This window comes from Pan troglodytes, chromosome 2 (assembly GCF_028858775.2).
Source record: "Pan troglodytes isolate AG18354 chromosome 2, NHGRI_mPanTro3-v2.0_pri, whole genome shotgun sequence".
Classification (NCBI taxonomy): domain Eukaryota; kingdom Metazoa; phylum Chordata; class Mammalia; order Primates; family Hominidae; genus Pan; species Pan troglodytes.
Genome location: NC_086015.1, coordinates 56,875,324 through 56,895,390, shown reverse-complemented (window position 1 = coordinate 56,895,390; position 20,067 = coordinate 56,875,324). Strand labels below are relative to the sequence as shown.

The 20,067-nt window shown below is 53.8% G+C and overlaps 2 protein-coding genes and 1 long non-coding RNA gene across 6 annotated transcripts in view; 2 read left to right on the top strand and 1 right to left on the bottom strand.

Moving 5' to 3' along the window:
* Positions 1-13,774, top strand: part of STIMATE (STIM activating enhancer) — a 60,932-nt gene extending 47,158 nt beyond the window's left edge. For 2 of the 3 annotated variants that reach the window (XM_063805286.1, XM_009445460.5), the window contains exons 5-9: positions 617-738; positions 5,577-5,689; positions 6,722-6,799; positions 7,561-7,710; positions 9,922-10,649. In XM_063805286.1, coding sequence (XP_063661356.1) covers positions 617-738; positions 5,577-5,689; positions 6,722-6,799; positions 7,561-7,710; positions 9,922-10,038 — 580 coding nt within the window. In that variant the 3' untranslated portion in view covers positions 10,039-10,649. Of the gene's footprint in view, positions 1-616; positions 739-5,576; positions 5,690-6,721; positions 6,800-7,560; positions 7,711-9,921 lie in introns of all 3 variants that reach the window. The other variant, NM_001251863.4, reaches the window with a different exon arrangement.
* On the bottom strand, positions 3,431-9,933 carry LOC129143624 (uncharacterized). Its single transcript, XR_008547269.2, has 2 exons — positions 9,694-9,933; positions 3,431-4,473 (listed from the first exon to the last, which is right to left on the bottom strand). It is a non-coding gene; the product is annotated as an uncharacterized LOC129143624 (long non-coding RNA).
* Positions 13,775-14,403: 629 nt separating the features above from the next.
* Positions 14,404-17,414, top strand: MUSTN1 (musculoskeletal, embryonic nuclear protein 1). 2 transcript variants are annotated; one of them, XM_009445629.3, is made up of 3 exons: positions 14,404-15,591; positions 16,783-16,915; positions 17,102-17,414. In XM_009445629.3, exons 1-3 carry the CDS (start codon positions 15,583-15,585, stop codon positions 17,206-17,208), a joined length of 249 nt encoding a protein of 82 aa, XP_009443904.1. In that variant the 5' UTR covers positions 14,404-15,582; the 3' UTR covers positions 17,209-17,414. The 2 variants fall into 2 exon arrangements, with proteins under 2 accessions (XP_009443904.1, XP_009443905.1); XM_009445630.4 differs by lacking the exon at positions 14,404-15,591 and adding an exon at positions 15,663-15,787.
* The last annotated feature ends 2,653 nt before the right edge of the window (positions 17,415-20,067 follow it).

Here is a 20,067-nt window from a genome sequence, read left to right as displayed (position 1 = left end):
CCCTGGCTGCTTCCAGGTACTCTGTCTTCCATTGAACCTTCGCCTGGCAGAAGCACTGGCAGGTTTTTGTTTTGTTTTGTTTTGTTTTGTTTTTTTGAGACAAGAGTCTTGCTGTGTCACCCACGCTGGAGTGCAGTGGTGCGATCTCAGCTCACTGCAACCTCCACCTCCCGGGTTCAAGTGATTCCCCTGCCTCAGCCCCCCGAGTAGCTGGGACTACAGGTGCGCGCCACCACGCCCAGCTATTTTTTTTTGTATTTTCAGTAGAGACAGGTTTCACCGTGTTAGCCAGGGTGGTGTCTATCTCCTGACCTCGTGATCCACCCGTCTCGGCCTCCCAAAGTGCTGGGATTAGAGGCGTGAGCCGCCGCGCGCAGCCAGCACTGGCAGTTTTAAAGTGTCTTTGTCCCTCACTCACCTCCCTCGGGTGGTCGCACTCCTGATGAGCTTCAGCACATGGTAGTGACAGCTACACTGGCACATGAGGGCTCCCCGCCCCCAGAATGGGCCCAAACAAATGCTGGGTCCATCCGCTTCCCTCAGGCCACCCTGCATCAGCCATGACCTCTGGCCCCGTGGCTTCTGCCGTGACCATGCATGTGCCCTGTCCTCACAGGTACCTCATCAACTTCCTCCTGGACGCCACTGTGGGCATGCTGCTCATCTACGTGGGGGTGCGCGCCGTCAGCGTCCTGGTGGAGTGGCAGCAGTGGGAGTCCCTGCGCTTCGGCGAATATGGTAATATGCTGTGGATGCCGGACAGGGCGTGAGGGAACTGCTGGAGGTCTCTGCTCCTTGCCCCTTGCGGCCCACCAGGCAAACAGATCCAGAAATGGCTGGGGAGCTGCCATTGTCTTCTCTGTGTGGTAGAGGGGGCTGTTCTGGGTTTGAGCACACCCTCCTGTGGGTGTGGGTGCCTGCTTTACCACCAAGGCCCTCACCTTATGGCAGGGAAGGTGGCAGGAGGCAGGAGACACTAGACACAGAGAGAGGGCTGAATGTCTGCTCCTTCTAATGGAAGACACCAGCAGTCCCACACACAGGCCCGCAGGGACTCTTCGTTCTGCCAAGCTTCCTGTAGAGCTCACATCACCTGCCTACCAGGTTAAAGAGATGGGGCAGCTCTCATTTTTTGAAGGTGTTCAATAACGAGGTGGCAAGCCCTGCCTGCACATCTGTGCTTGTCCTGTTGCTAGGCCATTCCACACGGCTGGTACTGGAGGGCACCTTCCTCAGGCCCTCACTGCCCTCTGAGGTTTCAGGACAGAGTTAGGGGTAACATCAGCTCTCTCCCACCCTCACAGCTGGCCCCAGGCGTCTGCAGACAGAAGCTCCTCTTCCAGGTGGAGCAGTATCAGTGGAGCCTTTGCCTTGAGAGGGCCACAGAGGACAAGAGGGAGGGAGAGCGGATGGAATTTGGGATCCCCACTCTCCTGTCCTGGTCATGCCTCCCAAAGAGCTCATGGCTGTGGGCTCAAGGGCCACTCACTTCTAGATGGCTGAAGATTCACAAGGCACTGACAGTTTAAAAGGGGAGCCAATTCATGGAGCTGGCTATGAGTACCTTGGGTATTTCCAGAAATGTTAAGTAATTGTTTGTCTCCGTTGAGGGGAGATGAGCTCAGGGCAGGGCTTTTCTTAGCCCCGTTACTTGATGCCTGATGAGTCACTGACTTAAGATAGTGTCCAACACACAGCTTGTGCCTCCTATGGCTCCAGGGAAGGCTTCTGAGAAGCTGCGAGTCATTGAATCCTCAGCTGCAGAACAGAAATGGACCACAGTCGGGGGACCAGCACAGCATCATCTTCATTTATAGAATGGGCACCCAAAGGAGTTAAGTGACGTGCAAAGCTCACCCAGCCAGTGCATGGCTATGGGAGCCTGGGCCTGCTGCACCAGGATACCTAAACCCTCCCACCACCCCCACAAACAGTGCTCACAACTACTCCTTTGCAGTTGAGATCCCTTCTAGAAGGCGTGGCTCCCAGCTCTACTATAGCTGACCAGTGCTAAGGTGAATCCACTGGTCACCACTAGTCTGTCAGGTGCCACTCAGTGACCTGGGAGTGAAGATCAGGTCTGGTTCGGATACACCAAGCATTAACGCTACCAGCTGTTCCCTCACATTTTGTCTTCATCCCCAAGGGTGGATGGAAAGGAAGAAGGCAGTGATTGTGTTTCAGCCTCTTTCTCAATCTCTTGGCCTGCCTCAGCCCCTGCCCCTGGGTCATCCCACCACTGCCTTTGGGAGCCAGAGTCTTCAAGCCAGAATGTCTCCAAATAAAGCTGCGGGGACCATCCTGAGTCTTCCCCAGGCTGAGGAAGGATAGCTTGTCTGCTCAGTTACCTGTTGTTTTCTATTTCCATCAATTTCTGTTGTTTTCTATTGCTACTGTAACAGATTTCCACAAACTTCATGGCACAAATTGAAACAACACAAGGTGATTATCTTTTTTTGTTCAGAAGCCTGTCATGGGTCTCACTGGGCTAAAGTCCCAGTGTCAATGGGGCTGGCTTCTGGAGCCTCTGGGAAGATTGTTTTCTCACCCTTTCCAGCCTCTAGAGTCTGCCTGTAAGCCTTGGCTCGCGGCCCCTCCTTCCGTCGTCCAAGCCAACAACAGTCGCTGGTTTTATCCCACATCAAGTTGCCCTGACTTCCTGCGGCCTTCCACTTTAAAGTGTCCTTGTGATTACATTGGCCCCACCTGGACACTCAGAACACTCTCCCTGTCTTAAAGTCAGCTGACTAGCAGCCTTAATTCCATTTGCAGCCTCAATTCCCCTTTGCTATGTGATGCTACACACTCACAGGTTCCAGGGATTTGGATGTAGGCAACTGTGTGGGGCTGTTATTCCACCTCCCACACCTGTTATCCTGCCCATCCATTTGAGGAAGAGGTACCCACAGCTCTCTTCTCATGTAAATGAAGAAGAGGGGCTTATTTTTCTAGGATGTGTCATTTGTTCCTAGAAGAGAAGGCCAAGAGTTTGCTGATGAGAATGTGGGACTCAGGGAAATAAGCCACACAGCCCCGGCGGTTGAGACCAGATCCAGGTGACGCATGGTGTCTGCACTCTGATTACCAGGCCACTCTTTCCCATGTGGAAGCCCTGACATCTGGATCACGGTGCTTCATGGGTCTTGCTGCCCGTCCCTGGCCAAACTCTCCCTTTTGAAAGCCTCTCGCCACAGATGTGTTCCCTCCTTTTGGCCCCTATTGCTGTGACTTCTACTGAGGAAATGATTAAACCCAAACAAAACACCCACATGCCTGAGGTTGTTCATTGCAGTAAAAAGCAAGACACACAAGGTCCAGGTGCAGTGGCTCACACCTGTCATTCCCAGCACTTTGGGAGGCTTAAGCGGGGAGGATCGCTTGAGCCCAGGAGCTTAAGACCAGCCTTGGAAACAAAGCAAGACCCCGTCTCTACAAAAAAAACATTTTTTTTAATTAGCCAGGCACATGACATGCATTCTTAGTCCCAGGTACTTGGGAGGCTGAGGCAGGAGGATCACTCAAGCCTAGGAGTTTGAGGATACAGTAAGCCGGGTTCATGCCCCTGCACTCCAGTCTGAATGACAGAGTGAGACCCCATCTCTAAGAAAACAATAACAGCAATGACAAAGCAGGACATGCAACACTGCCTGGCACGTCTGTCCTTTAAAGAGGAGACTGTGGGGGACATTTGAAAGACTTGCAAGTGAAACAGGAATCAGGAAACACAGCAGCCACGTGTGCTTCTCCCAACGGTGGCTGCGTGAGATCTGGGTTCCCAGAGGAAATGGTGTGCCAGACGGGGTCACAGGTGCTTTTTCTCTTTTCTCACGTTTCTGAACTTTCTTATTTTAGCATCTAAAGAGGCAGCTGTAGCTAAGTTGTGTAGCAGAAACCTAGAACACTGGGGCAATGTGAGGCATATGGGAGGAAAAGCATTTTCCTCCTTGTCAGTCACTTAAAACTGAAGAGCAGATGGAGTGAGCACACTGAGCGAGCGGACATCCTTCCATAGTAAATAAGCGGTGCCGCGCGCTCCGCTGGCTCCCGAACACTCCAGTCCTCATGGAGAGATTTCCTAGTGGCGCTTTCTGTCCAACTGTCCTCAAACCTACTTAATTACTTAATGGTTTCTCACAAATAAGTTCATCTGTTGTTTTGAGAACTGTTCTCGATAAGGTTAGGTGACTTACCGAAAGGAAAAGGATTGCAAAACTCATTAACAACCTAGCAAGGAGGGATTATGCTTATGAAATGGGTTTTTTGGCTCAAATGTCTCCTATCCCTTAAGTGAAAGTAGGAAGACCTCAGAAGAGGCGACTGATGTGTTTCTGCCACACTTCTCCCAGGGTTTTCCAGAAAAGGGAATGGCCTGGTGTTTTGTCCATTGCAGCTGCATAAAGTCATTCCCTTGTGTACAGCTGACAGGCTTGGGCAGGGCGTGGGCCTCCAGCACGGGTGCCCAAACAGGGATTGCTGCAGAAACAATAAAGCCAAGTAAGAAGGTGGAGATTTCTCTTTGGGCCAAATTATCTTCTCATAGCCTGGATTACGGCCTTTACCCCCCAGCCTCCCGCCCCCCGCCGCCCCCAAAATGCTACCCTGTACCCCCTCTTCTGGCCAGCTGTGGTAAGGCAGCTCTGGCAGAACTTCCAGGGTGAGCCCCAGGCAGCCTTCCCACATCCCACTCTCCCCTGGGTCTCCCACTTTGGGGAGGCCTATGTGGCTCCCAGGAGCCACCCTAGGGTTCTTCATATCACAGGATCATTCCCTGGAGGGGCTGGTCTTCTCTCAGTTCAAAATGTCCTGGAGGCATTCCAAGGCCTGCACATCCCCCAGCTTGTACTATTAGGTCCGTCGGTTTCTCAAGCATGGTGACTGAAGGGGTCCCAGATGGACCTTTGTCACAGCCCTGGGCCCCGGCCCATCCCTCCCACCTCCTTGCCCCAAGGACTTCTCTCTTCACTTCCTTGTCCCTGGCCAAGGTGTTTGGGGTGACCCATGCTGGACAGGTAGAGTCCAAATTCCTCCAGAGTCACATTTCTGCTCTCAAGAGGCTGAGGTATCAGGGATGGCCCGGGGAATTGGGTAAGGGATGGGAGGTGGGGAGGTGGGAGACAGACAAAGCGACTGGGTCCTGCTTCATCATCCACAAACATCAGTCCACTCATGGACAGAGAAGGGAGGGGCAGCCCCGCCGTCACTGGAAAAATCAACAACGGATAAGAATAGCAGTCTTGCTTCATACAGCTTCTGCTGCCAGCCGGCAGAAAGAACAGCTTTTCTGAGCTCCAGCAATGAGCACTTCCTAACTTTAGTGCTTTTTAATCCTATCTTAGAATCTCTTAAAAGAAAGGCCATTTTAGTATCTTCAAATAAGGATTTCTCTGATTTTATTTAAAATACTGCATTTGTCTGTTAAGGATGAGGTAATCCTTTGGACTTTTGGGGGGGCTCATTAAGTACCTTTAGAGCTTTAGAGCCAGGGTTCTGGGGTGCGTGTGGGGGAGTGGGGTGGGGACATCATCTCACTCAGATGCCTGGGCCCCATGTGACTAAGCACCCGCCTGTCCCTGCAGGAGACCCTCTGCAGTGTGGAGCCTGGGTCGGGCAGTGCGCTCTTTACATCGTGATCATGATTTTTGAAAAGTCTGTCGTCTTCATCGTCCTCCTAATACTTCAGTGGAAAAAGGTTTGCTTCGTCCCTGCATTAGCAGCTCCTTGCCACGCTGAGCAAGCAGCACTTCCTCCCCATCACCCACACACGCCTACTCTAAGAAAACCAAACTTCTGTTTTAACTCTATGAATGTGTCCTGGATTTGGTCTGATGTGGCAACTACTCCAAAGAGCTTGTCAATTCTTAGCATCCATCCACTTTAAATGTCTGTTCTAGATGAAGCCTTGGGATGTATAAAACTAATGAAATACAGTCCCTGCCCTCGGCTTGCTACCATCTGATGGTGGTTTTTAGGCCTTGCGACAATACATGTTTCTACATCGGCAAACATCCTGTCACACACCTCTCTTGGCTGGTAGTTTAACTGAGCCATGTGGTGCCACGGGCAGCTTCCACAGTCTGTGACCTTCAGTGTGCCGATGCCCTGGCCAGCCCACGGGCTCCCCAACCGTGGCTTCCGCCCTCTGACCCCAGTTCTGTGTAGATAAACCCCCACTCCTCATCCCCGAATGCCCACATGAGACCAGCCAGAAGCTTTGAGAACAAGTGGCTCAGCTTGGCCTCCTTTGGGTTTTATTTGTGTTTGGATTTTATTTAAGAAAATAAGCCAAGGCTTTTCAGTGCTGTTGTCTTTTAGGGGTGGTTGAGGTGTGGGATTTCTGTTAGAAAGTGGTCTGGGGCCTCATTGCTGGTGTCTATAATGAGCATCCACTGTGTTCACCCCTCCAGCCCCCTGAAGCCCACACTCCACTCTCCCGGTGGGCACTGCTTGCTTTGCCCTGGCTTGGTGGCTGTAAGCCCACTGCACTTTGCAAGTCCACACTGAGGGGAAAGCTGCCAAAGCACCAGATGCTTAATGTGGTCTCCAAGGGTTCCTTGTGGACAGTCTCATCTGGGAACCCTAGGCATGAGGTGCTGCTCCCATTGGGCTTTGGAGGAAGCGTCTTAAGCTAAGGCTCCCTCAGGGCCTATGGGTACCACCCACCCACCCCAGGCACACTCTCTGTGGCCTCTCCCTACCTCACTGAGTCTGCTTCTCTTTACAGGTGGCCCTGTTGAATCCCATTGAAAACCCAGACTTGAAGCTGGCCATCGTCATGCTGATCGTCCCCTTCTTTGTCAACGTCAGTGCCATGTTGCGTTTTTATCCCGATTTGCTCCCTGTCTGGCAGGGTTCCTGTCCAAAGTTCTGAGTCTGACAGAAAGCTCACTTTGTAGCCCTCAGGTCTTTTTGCGTGACCATTTGCCACCTCTCCCACCCCCAGACCTGGAAATGGCAGGATTACCCCCTCAAAAGGCAGGGCCCCATACCAGGGCTCCCGTCCAGGATGGAGGGGCCTGGGAGCTTTGTCTTGTCCTCCCTGCCGAGGGGCCTCCCACCAAGAAGCCCCACCCATGTGTAGCGCCAGCCTCTAGTTCAGGATTGTTCCAAACGTACCCATCGTTCATTCCTGACCACGGATCTTGAGAAACTCCCGAGCACAATGGCTCAAAGTTAAGAAACAGAAGTGGTGAGGGAAGCTGGGACAAACAGATGACAGCAGGGTGTGCCGGCCACCCACACGGAGTCTGTGGGGAGGGGCCTGGAACGCGTGTCCAGAGACCTTGCTTCCAGGCCCCAAACAGGCTGTTCCCCCCAGTTACCACAACAAAAACCCATCAGGGCACGTTCCTTGCACACTCTGATCAGAAAACTGAACCCGAGGATGTGGAGGCTGGGAATCTCTTTCTAAGCTTTGGGAGATAGCAGGGTGATTGGATTGGGTTTTTCTTTCCATAGCTCTGGATCTTATAACCTGGAATGGGAGTGGGCGGATGGGGGCTGTTCGGCTTTGCTTTGAAAAATGGTTTATCCCAAAGTAACCTGCACTTTTCCTTCCCACAGGCTTTGATGTTTTGGGTAGTGGACAATTTCCTCATGAGAAAGGGGAAGACGAAAGCTAAGCTAGAAGAAAGGGGAGCCAACCAGGACTCGAGGAATGGGAGCAAGGTCCGCTACCGGAGGGCCGCATCCCACGAGGAGTCTGAGTCTGAGGTAGGGCCTCCCTGACTCTCCAAGGGCCCAAGCCGTCGTATCGCTGGCCCAGGGGGGTCTCTGGTCTCATGTTTGTGTATGTTCTTCCCTTGAGTGCTGAGTCACAGTGCGAGCCAGAGGGCAGGAGAAGAGGCTGAGCCAGAGATGAGCGAGGGGCAGACAGCTCTGTCCAGCCAGGACCCATTCCCACTGTCCCTTGGGCCTGCCTAGGGCAGGAGGGCAGAGCAGATGGGAGTGGCTTGCCTGCGACAGTTCCTCTGTCAATGGAGATGACAGACAGGAGAGGGAAGTGCTGCCTTGTTTGGTGAGCTGGCAAGGACCGTCATGGGCCTAATGGTTGATCTTTAAGCATTAGGATATTTGAATCTCTGCCCAACACTAAAGAGCAAGGGAAGTGTTGGCTCAGACAGCTGGAAACTTCTAAAATATAGGGGTAGCCAGACCTTGCAGGAGGAACCTCATCCCCCCCTTATTTTCTGGTCTTCTGAGTTCAAGGGTTTGGACCTCAGGGAAGAACGGTGGCCATGAATAGCAGCCCTGAGGCCAGGATATGTGTTCTGGCGGCCCCGCAGCACTCACCCCACATCTGTGTGCAGGGCCAGCTCGTGGGAGGCATGGGAGGCCTAGGAAGTGTGCAGGTGGGAGCTGCAGAAAAGCTGAGATGAACATCTTCCCCGGAGAGGCTGTCAGACACGTGGGTGAGGTGCAGGTGGACACATAAGTATTTCGTCATGACACCGTAATATGTTCTAAGATTGAGGCATAGGCAGAACCCAACGAGGGCCCTGGGACAGCCTGGAGGGAGTTTCAGAAGACGAATAGATAGGACAGAGGGGAAGCCGTGTCTTCTCTAGGTGCTTGTCTCTAGAATCTGGCCAGCACCTGTCATATGAGAGCTTGGTGAACATTAGGTGAGTGGCAAACAGTGTTATGGGCAGAAGCAGCAGCTCATGAGCATTCACAGTCACATGGTTTGGTGTCTGGGCCATAGTGTGAAATGCACTGTGGCTTGTATTCTGGAGCATAGGACAGAAGGACAAGAAGTGAGGCACAGGCTGAGCTAGATCGGCAATGCCCTGTGATCCAGGCTGAGGCATTGGGATGTGCTCGTACAGGCGGTGAGGAGCAGTGGGAGTGTGGTGGTCGGGACCGAGACTAGAGGCAGGAAGCCCCGCAAGGGAACAGTGCAGGGAAGAGGAGGTGAGACTGCCTGCCCTGCCCTAGAATAGGAGTTCGTGTTTCCCTGCACAGGTGGGCTTTGGACCTCCTGATCCCAACCTAGGTGGTTCCAACCTTTCCCTGGTATTCAGAGGTCTAAGGAGCCAGGCAGGCGGGCAGCGGATGAGTGTGTTTGCCCCAGCTGCATGGCTGAGTCATTCCAGGGCCTTAGAACAGCAAAGTGCCGCTGTTTGTCTTCAGCAGTTACAGAGTTGGCTCAGAGCAGCCACGCTGAACTCCCCCTGCCCACAGATGCTTTCTCTTCCTTTTGAAAGAGGCTTTTCAGTCTGCCTCTGCAGTATTTAAGGCAGCTTCAACAACTGCATGTGTCATGGTTGAGCTTTTTTTAGCCAGGGTGACCTTAGGCTGCAGATCCCTGCTGAGTTTGTCCTGATGGAGGTCGGTTCCCCTGGAGGTGGACTGAGAAGTGGGGAGCATTAGCAGAGGAAGGGGGTCTGTCGACTCAGTGCTGGCTTCAGTAGCCCATGAGTGTCCTTGGAGTGAACATGGCCTGTGGAGGCTAGCACGTCTCATTGAGTACAGGGAGCTTCCCCTCACTCTCTTGTAAAGAAACATTAAGACTTGGCAAGGCATGGTGGCTCACGCCTGTAATCCCAGCACTTTGGGAGTCCGAAGCAGGTGGATTACTTGAGGTCAGCAGTTTGAGACAAGCCTGGCCAATATGGTGAAACCTCATGTCTACTAAAAGTAGCAAAAAAAAAAAAAAAAAAAAAAAAACAACGAACCAGGCATGGTGCCACGTACCTGTAATCAGCTACTCAGGAGACTGAGGCAGGAGAATCACTCGAACCCAGGAGGCAGAGGTTGCAGTGAGGCGAGATCGTGCCATTGCACTCTAGCCTGGGTGACAGGGTGAGACTCTGTCCAAAAAAAAAAAAAAAACATGAGACTTGAAGGGCCCAGGGTCCAGGGAGGGCAAATGAAGAAGGCCCTGCTGGGGGTGACTCAGGCCCTGCCTCTCTACTGCCTCAGATCCTGATCTCAGCGGATGATGAGATGGAGGAGTCCGACGTGGAGGAGGACCTCCGCAGACTGACCCCCCTCAAGCCTGTGAAGAAAAAGAAGCACCGCTTTGGGCTACCCGTATGACACATTCCCATGCTGGGGGTGACGGGAGGGCCCCGCAGCCGCTGGTGTGCAGAGGTCATCCCGCAGCATCGTTCCTTACCCTCTCTCTGCCCTTCCTTTCTACCTCTGCTCCTCTTGCTGTCTCTGCCCGCTCTCGCCTGCCCCCAGACTACTGTGACTTAAAAAGAGGGAAGAGGAGCCAGCGCCCGAGGGGGCCACTGGCGGCTGGAGGTCCCCATTCAGTTGCACTACAAACACTGACCAAATATGCAAGGAAGGAGCTGTGTTTGTTTGTTGTCGTCCCAGACAGTGTTGTGAGGGACCTGAGGCCCTGCCCCGTGTCCGACCACCGAGTGGCAAGGTGGAAGGAAGCACAGGCACACAGACCGTGGGTGAGTCTCCTCACCGTGGCTGTGGGCAGTGCGAACACGTAACACCCTCGGGCTAAAAGTGACTCGTTGACCAAGTTGGAACCGGAATGCTTTCTTACTCGAAATGGCTTTTGTAACTATTGATTTCTGAAGCTGGTTTTATGAGTTGTGACAGTGTTACCAGGTTGGGGGTATGTGTTTATTTCCTACAAAGTACTTACGGGACTAATGGGCAAAACAGAGATTTTTAAGTCTTCCGTATGCTGTTTGACTTTTATATTTTTAAGTTATATTTTCATACTATTGTATTTAAAAACTCTTTTTAGTCCCCAAAGAAATGGGTTTATTTGCCTTTCATGGGGTGTGGGCTGGCAGGAGGAAAAATCGGGAGTTTTTTATTTGGAATATTATTAGATGATGCCCTATGATAAGATGAGACAAATGATGGGGAGGGAAGGAGGATGGCCCTTCTCTAGAATCAGCAAACCCAATGGTTCTGTGAAGGTCAGACCCAAGCTTGAAGCAGCTGGTCTGGATGCAGATCCAGGAGCTGCAGAGTGTGGAACAGGAAAGGCTCTGCCCAGGGCCCACGAGCTCTAGCATTCCTGCTGGCAGATTAGAGATCTTAGTTAAATTTGACCAAGAAAGGAGCTTAGCTAAGAGGTCTTTGTTTCCAGAGGACCCAAGACTACCAGACTCCTGTGCAGTCTGCCTGTCTGCAGAGCCTCCAATCACGGTTTAAAGTGGTCTTGGCCTCCCAGCCCCCACTGCTGCAGCCTTCAGAGCCAGCCTCTGGACTCAGCACCAGGAGCCTCCTCTCCTGCTGCCCTGGTACCTGTCATCCTAGTGTCACCTATTTGTTTTGCACAGCATTCTGGAAAACATGTGCCTCACAAAGTGATCCTGTTTTTCTCACCCTCCAAAGCTGAGGTGGCTAAGGGAGGCAGGGGTGAGAGAGCTCACTCTCTAAACCACAGGCAGGGCAAGGTGCTTCTAGGCCATGTCCCCTCCCTGGGGAATGGTCACTACTCCTCAGCATGGCCACAGGCCCCTGTGGTTTTGGGAGTTTGCTGAGTGACTGTGGAATGGGCTGACCCCAGCCGTTTCCCTGCTGTGGAAGCAGCAAGGTAGGGGCACTGCTCGGTGGTTTGTCAAGCTCAGAGGCAGCCACGGATGGTTAGGAACAGGAAGCCACACTGCTAAGGTGTGATGAGCTAGAAGGGAGACATCCTGGACTTCAAGTGAGACAAGTGCAGAGGAGGCCACTCCACTTAGGACCTTCCTTTTAGACCTGCATGAGCACGTGTTTCACTTAAGCACATTGGGTCCGAATTGTGGCGCATGAACCCAGCTGTTAAACCAGGTACCCTGGGACTGCCCTCTGCCTCTCAGAGCCCTACCTGTCCTGGACTTGAAGGCGAGCATCAGGCAGGCCTTCTCAGCCCATCTTCCACCAGGAGTGCAGAGCCAGGGTGCTGAGAGGAGCAGGGACTGTAACTACAGTAGGAGGCAACTTTGCTGGTGTCATTCCTGCTCGGATTGACTTTGTGCTCCCTCCCATCCACAGCTATGGTAGCCAGTATTTCCCCAGCAGCTCTCTAGTGGGGAAGAGTGGCTAGAACCAGGCCATTCTCAGTCGAATTTAGGAAGACCAAGACTCATGTTCCTGACAGGACGGTCATTCCCTCATGGCATCACTGACTCAGTTCTAATTCCTCCCCTCCTGTTTCATTTTGGTTTGAACAACCTGTGCCTGCAGCTGTTTCTTCCACCTTCCTGGAGCTCACAATTGGAGCTTCATGTTCAGTCTTGAGCTCCTAATGTTTCCAGACAGGGCAGGGGATAGGAGAGCCATAATCTGTGAAAGCTGTGAAACAAACCCTGGGTTATATAGACCTCAGATGGTCTCATCTGAAGGCTTGGCCCACTTCCCAGTGAGCAGAGGGTTTGGGGAACAAAGAGGTAGCTGAGGAGTGGTGGTTTTTCCCTGTATCCTGATTTTCAGAAAGGGCTTTAGTCTCTGAGCTGTGGCTAGTAGCTGGCTGGCTGACCAGGGGACGGGGGTCTAATAGGGTGTCTGACCATAGGACACCTCTCGTGTTTGGCCTTCCCTTTCTTGTGTGTTTGTGTGTGTGTGCACGCGCACGTGCACACACATGTACACACACAAATCTGTATCCCCAGGAGTGCCTCCTGCAGTCACTGGGGGCTCTTCCATGGTGCACCATCCCATGAGAGCAGATCAGAGGGCTGTGGTCAGGACTTCCTCCCGAGCTGCCCTCCCTCCCTGGGATGAGTTTCCTCTCCACCTGCTCCAAGGTGCCTTACGAGGTGCAGCTCTTCACCTGGCCACATGGCATCCATCACCGTGTTGAGAAATGGTGGGACGTTGGCTGGATATTGTGTGCTATCAATCTGATTTGTCCAAATCTGGACCTCAGCCAAGCCACCTGTGGTGGAACCTTGCAAGTCAAGGTCATGAACAAATTTCTTGTAACTATTGGAAATAAACTAATGAGGTAGAACTGTCATATCCAAATGGAAGAGGTGGTTGGTACTCTTACTTCCTTTTGCTGTCAGAGGGTTGTTGACAATGGCAAGGGGAGATGTTAGTGAGATCCAGGTGGTGGTGGCTTCTTGGTCCACTCAGCTTGCACACATGCAAGAGGAGGGTCTGTGGCCCCTCAGCCGTGCTGGTGGCCTCCTTCTTCAAGCTTTAACTTGTGCCCTCCCTGGCAACAGGGAGTCATGGGTTAATGTCACCTGTCATGCCTCTTTCTTCAGGGAAAATATTAAAAGGCTCAAATCCAAGCTGTGACTTCCCTTAGACAGTGTAAGCCTGTAGGGTGCAGCCCCAAGTTTATGTCCAAAGGCTGCCTCAGAACCCTGGAGGGAGCAGCGCCCAGCTGGCAGTTCACTCTGCCCTTGCAGTTCACTGGCCTTTTCGCAGCCAGGCTAAGATAGGCAGTGCAAGGAGCTTCCCACTGGCCAGAGCAGCTGCCTCGTAGAATGTGGGGCTGGCTTTTAGAAGTTTCACACGCTTGCAGCTAAGAGTGCAGAGCTCTCTGTTTTACTTCGTGAAACATTAGCAGCTCTGAGGGGCTTGGCTTTTGGTAAGGGACTTATGGTCTGACTTGCCACAAGCACCTTGAGCTCCTGGGTTGGTTGGTGGTTGGTTGGTTGGGTTGTTTTAAATTTGATTTTTCTTTTCCTGAAGTTTGTTAGAAGTCAGACCTATGCAAGGAAAACCATGGCCCACTTCAGCAGCCATCCAGTGGGGGTGCTTAATCGGTGGTGGTAGGATTCATGGAAACGTTTTTTTGAAATGAAAGAGAAGATGATGTACTTACATTGTAAAATGGTTTACAATAAAGTTTGGCATCTTATTACAGTTTTTTTTAAAAAGAAACCATCACATTTGTGGTTGTTGGTTGTGGGTTCTCTGGAGTTGAAACAGCTTGGCAGGGTCAAAAAAGATTCCCCTGTGAATTAGAAGGTTCTCTCCAGGGACCAGAGTGAGAAGGAATCTTACGAAGCCTCATGGCAGGAGTGGGAGCCAGCAACTGCCCAGTGAAAAGCCAAACATGCTCTTGCCATGTCCATCTCCACTTCTTCGCTAGTGAGAATTAAAGCAAGTCTGTCTCTGAGGAGAACATCGTGTTGGGGAGGTAGAGTATAAGCAGTGAGTAGCCCACATCCTTGTCCCTGAGGCTGCGGGGCTGGAAGGAGGTCCCTGGGCAGAGCCGCAGCATCAGGTGCCATCTGCAGGGGCACCCCTGGAACTAGTGGAAGGCCCCCACAAGGCCTGGCCTGCCCTCAGCTGCCTCTTGGCCCATGTGCCACATCCTGGGCATTCCTCATGTCAGCACTTGTCTCAGATCAAGCCTGGCAGTCCTCTCATTGGCCTCCTGGAGCCAGGGTGTCAGGAGGGGGATTGGGGTGGGGTTCAAAGTATGACAGCAATGGAGTGGCATTTGGGATAACCAAATGTCAGTGCCTGGTTGAGTTCCATCTGCCTGGAGCCTTCAAGGATAAAAATAATCTCCATCATAAACTGAAAAGGACTTAGATATGTGTGTTACTGGGAGGGCTGCGACCTATGCACACCTATTCCCCATACCCACCCCAGGCTTAGGCTCCTGGCCTGTGCCCTGGGGGATCTTCCCCTTGCAAGGAGGGGTGTGTTAGGAGCTTCTAGCAAAGGAGAGCTAAGTGACCTTCCGGGGAGCCCTTGGGCCTGTTCTTGTCTCTGCAGCTCAGTACCTGGAGTGGGCTTCACTCTCCCCCACCCTCTTTGAGCAACTGAAACTGTCCTGCAGGCCAGCCCCCCTGCGGTGGCCTCACCTACTCGGAGGTGAGTAGGCTCAGGCCTGAGCCTGAGCCTGTTTCCCACCTCTGCCTCATCAGTGCTGTCACCATCGAGCATGGTTTCCTCCCTGGTCCTTTCCAGACCCCTTACTCCCCCCTCTGTGAACTTGCAGTTGGAATAGGATAGAGGACAAGGACATCAGCAAAAACATGAGCAACTCCCCAGGCTCCCTTTACCTCACTTTCTCCACCTGTGAACCTGTGGTAGCCCCTCTCTGAGTTTGCTGCAAGGGCCCAGTGAGCTTGCCATAATCAGACGCAGCAGACACGGGAAGCTCCTGCTCTGCCACCATGCAGGGATGGAAAATCTGTCCACTGGAATCCAGGGGAAGGGATGGAAGAGGAAGAAAAACAAGCTTGGAGCAGTCCAACCGAGCTAGGGCCCTCCATTCCCTCAGAGACACCCCACACCCACCCCACACACTGGGATGAACCCTTGCAGAGGAACAATTCAGATGGTCACACATTCCAGGACCCAAATCCGTAAACACAAAGCATGTCCGTCAGTGCCAGCACCTCCCCCCGGCGAATCAAGCAGCTGTCCCAGAGGGCACAGGGTCTCTGCAGCCATCTGCTTTCATCAGGGCTGCAGCCCCCAGGCAGCAGTACTGGGAGCCCCTCTCATCTCCGAGAATAAACTCTGAAGCCAGCGACCCTGCGGACCTGAATCATCAGGGAGCCTGTCAGAGGAGGGGCAGTGACTCTGCGGGACAAGCAAGCAGGCTATATAAGTTTCAGAAGGCTGGGCTCCACTCAGATCTTTTCCAGCAGCTGCTGCCTGCCAGAGAGGCGCCTTCAGAGACCCAGCGCTTACACAATACCCACCATGTCCCAGGTAGGAGGACCCAGCACGGGCTGTGTTGATGCCAGAGGGAGTGGAGGTGGAGTCCTGGACACTTTCGGCTCTGGCAGCTGTGTCTTGATCTGAGCCCCAAGCATGAACTGGAGGCTCTGCAGCCCTTGAGAGATGGGGGCTCAGGGAGGACCCCCTGAAGAACCCCTCTTCTATGTGGCTTTGGTGGTATTCCATGGTTTGTTAGGAGGAATGGAGAGAAATGTTGGGGGTCGGGGGGGCCTAGATAGATCTTTGCATGTGCGTGTGTGTGTGTGTGTGTGTGTGTGTGTGCATCTGTGTGTGTGCTGCCGGTATAGCTCAGTGTGTAGAGCTTTGTGCATTTGTAGCTATGGGCCCGGCAGCCATGCACTCTGTGTGTGGCTACACACATAGGTCTGTCTGTCTCTGTGTATGGTATATGCATGAAGCTGTATGTGTGTGCACATGAGGCTGGAGGGACACAGCTGGGTGCATCCCTGTACAGGGGTATAGTGTGTTGCTCTGAGGAGCCTGGCCCAGGCTGAGCGAGGAAATACCTGCACCTGCACCCAAGCACAGGCAGGTCTCAGACTCACAGGCGCCTGGGGTTGAGGGGTAGGGTAAACACCGAGCCTGAGTGTCCCCCACCCTGGAGGGACAGACCAGCCTGCCAAGAGAGAGGACTGTCCTTGCTGCCTGCTCTGTGGGTGGGTGGCCATTTTGGACTGTAATTCTGTGGGCATCTGGTCCTTCTACCCCATTTCCAGCCCCAAAGACACAAAGTAAATAGTGGCGCTTTTCTGGAAGGGGGCAATCCTTGAGGAACCGCTTGCCACCCAGTGAACAGGTTTTGGAACTAACCAAATTCCCTAGTATTGCCCAACCTCAGAGCTAGTCCCCTTCGCCGTTCCCCACTGTGCCCAGCCCTGAGCTTGACCAGGTAGCCAGACACGCCAGTGTGAGGCTGCAGCAGCCACTGCTCCCAGGAGCTCCCAGGCTATAGGGGAAGGGCACATGGGCAAGTCAGACCAAGACAGCTGGGAGACCGGCAGCAGGTGGAGTATAGTTGGGAAGGCTTTCTCTGGAAGAGTAGAGCCTTGAATAGGCTTGGGTTTAGTGAGCAGAGAAGAGGGGTCTTGGCCAAGGCACAGAGGTAGGTGTGCCTTACTACGGAGGCTTCAGGTAGTAAGATGAGGCTCTTGGATCTCCAAGGCTGGTGCTCAGGAAGCCCCTATCAAGAAGAAGCGCCCCCCTGTGAAGGAGGAGGACCTGAAGGGGGCCCGAGGAAACCTGACCAAGAACCAGGAAATCAAGTCCAAGACCTACCAGGTCATGCGAGAGTGTGGTGAGTGTCCTCATGCCATCTGGGGCTGGGGATGGGGGTGCAGGTGTGTGTCAGTGGTGGGGGGAGGTGGTCAAGGATCCATTTCTGAGAATCCAGTATTCCTGGGTTCAAGAAAGGTGCTCCCATCGTAAGGGATCTTCCCTCCCAGGAAGCTAGGCTGGCCCCTGACTTTACCTCCTCCCACAGAGCAAGCTGGCTCGGCCGCCCCGTCGGTGTTCAGCTGCACCCGCACAGGTACCGAGACTGTCTTTGAGAAGCCCAAAGCCGGACCCGCCAAGAGTGTCTTCGGCTGAGAAGTGTGCGCCACTCCCCTTGCTGCCCGAAGAATGCTCGGAAACAGGAGCCTTTCCCAGGAACTCTTTTTTATGCCAGAACACTTCCTCTCCCCTGCTGTCTCTGGGGCTGCCACCCTCCCCCACAGTCCAGGCCCTTCAGCCAAGGGCTCTGCACCAGCACCTTGGAAGCACCAATAAAGAGGATGCCCACGTGGCCCCAGCAATCAGAAGGTGTTGGTTGGTCCCTGGCTATGGCCACTATTGAGAGGGAGGACAGGGTGGGAACATGGAACATGTCCGTTTAAGAGGATCCCAGGGGATAGCACAGGTGCTATTATGGGCACTGCCACATGCTGCCTTAGACATGGAGACCCAGTGCTGACCTGTGACTTCAGACTTTTCTGAGCCTCAGTTACCCCTTTTATACTACAGGGGAGTTGAGCTGGAGCCTATTCCATAAAGCAGGCCATGATGACACTGCTCAGAGTGAAGTGGGTGGGGTCTCAGGGACCACCTCTCCTCCTGCCTTCCACAGAAGCTGCTGAGAAGCCTCTGAGGACCTGCAGGCTCTGCAGCACCTAGGGACCTCAAAAACCCCTCTCCCTGCACTGCACTAGGGACCTCAAAACCCCTCTCCCTGCACTGCACTAGGGACCTCAAAACCCCTCTCCCTGCACTGCACTAGGGACCTCAAAACACCTCTCCCTGCACTGCACTAGGGACCTCAAAACCCCTCTCCCCGCACTGCACTAGGGACCTCAAAACCCCTCTCCCCGCACTGCACTAGGGACCTCAAAACCCCTCTCCCCGCACTGCACTAGGGACCTCAAAACCCCTCTCCCCGCACTGCACTAGGGACCTCAAAACCCCTCTCCCCGCACTGCACTAGGGACCTCAAAACCCCTCTCCCCGCACTGCACTAGGGACCTCAAAACCCCTCTCCCCGCACTGCACTAGGGACCTCAAAACCCCTCTCCCTGCACTGCACTAGGGACCTCAAAACCCCTCTCCCTGCACTGCACTAGGGACCTCAAAACCCCTCTCCCTCCCTACACTTTTGTTCACACTGCCTCCTCCCAGCTTTTGTCCCCTCCAAGTCAGAGCCAGATTGAGATTCCTCTCTGGCAGTCAGTTTCCTGAGCTACCGTCTCTTCCAAACAGCAGGGGTAAGACTCCCACATTCTGCTCCAACCATGCTGTCTGGGGCATGGAACACCAGATTCTCAGCCTGCATGACCCTTCTCTCTCCTGTCCTCTGTCCCCTGTGTGCCTGGAAGTGCCAGGTTCAAAAGACCCATAGAGGCCTGTCCCGTTGTGATGGCAAGACCATGACCATGGACAGGCTGACAGTGGCTCTTTTCGGAGCTGGACTGGCAGAGCCTGGGCTTGTGGTGCCTGGCTCGGGGCTGACGCCTGCTGGGGATGCCTTCCTGTCCCAGGAGGTTCTGGCTGCCCAGAATGTTTCCCACAGTCCCGGCCAGCCTGGCCACCTTATATAGCCCTGGGTCCGGGCTGGGCCTGTGCTCTCTGCCCCAAGGGAGCAGACCTGCTGTGAGGAAGGGCCCAGTCCTACTTGCTGGACTCCATGGGGTGACTCTTCCCCCAGACACTGAAAGGAGTGTGTTCCCCTGTGTAATCCCAATCATATCCAGAGCCAAAAGGGTGAGCGGTGGAGACGTGCGCAGAGATGAGGCTTCTGGCCAGTCATGCTAAGGAAGGGGAACGTCTTCCTTGCAGCTGTAGAAATAGCTCCAGTCTATGGCACCTTTGCCCCAGGCCTGCCGCCACCTCTAATGGAGACAGGACTGGTGGAGAAACCCTCCCCAGCCTCTGGAAGCCACTGGCTGCCCCAAGGCCCCCGATAGGTTCCCAAGGCAGCTGGCCCCCTCAGGGCTGGTGTCACGGAGCTGCCGTCCTTCCCTGATCCAGGACTTGGCATCTGGCCACACTTTTATGACTCATCTTTACCCATCTGTGGCCACAGACTCAGGAGCTGGCTTCCCCAGAGCCACCAGGGAACACGAGCCCCAGCGGTGCCCAGAGTGCATAATATGTACTCACTCGATCCCACTTTACAAGGAGCAGAGCGCTTCAACTTTAGCAAGGCCGGGACCCACCCCAGGCCTTTGGGCAGCGCTCCCCTGGGTCTGGGCTGTGGCAGCATCACACTGCTCATGACAACAGCATTCTGCCCTCTCTCAACCAGCGATTCCTGGGCTCCCTCTGCTTCACCGAATGACTCCCCAGTCACCCCTCAGGAGCTGCTGGCACTGTCAGGTCTGTCTTCTGTTCCATGCTCTCCTGTCAATAAACTCCCCGCATGGAGACCTGTGCCACAGGATGTGGCAGGTTTATGACTCAGTTGTATTGCCATTCTTGTTTTGGGGGCCTTGCTGGGGTTGAACCTAAAGCCCTGGCTAGATTAATGGCACCCAAACAGCAACCTGGGACCCCAGGAGAGAGTAGGAGGCGCCCCGTGCCCAGCACCTCTCACTTCAGAAATACGGCGTATCTATCCTGACTCTAGATCTTGCCCCACACAGACACCTCCCAGAGTCACTCCATGCCTTTGGGCCCTCCCATTAGCCAGTCACACTTACCAGGTGGCCAAGCCCCCTTCTTCCGGGAAGCCGCTAGGGTAGCCCTGTAGCCCTAGTCTTCCCCACCATCCCCCGCTGTTTCTCCCCAGGCTGGACTTAGGGAGAGCAGACTGACATCTTCACTGTCAATTTCCTCCCAGCCCTGTGGAGCTTGGTGGAATGCCTGGTGTGAAGGGTCCTGGTGAAGGTTTCGCACTTTTCAGAAGGGGCACGTACCCCCACTCCAAACTGAGCCTACCTTTCTTTGGTATACATTCCTGCCCCCAGCCAAGGTCCA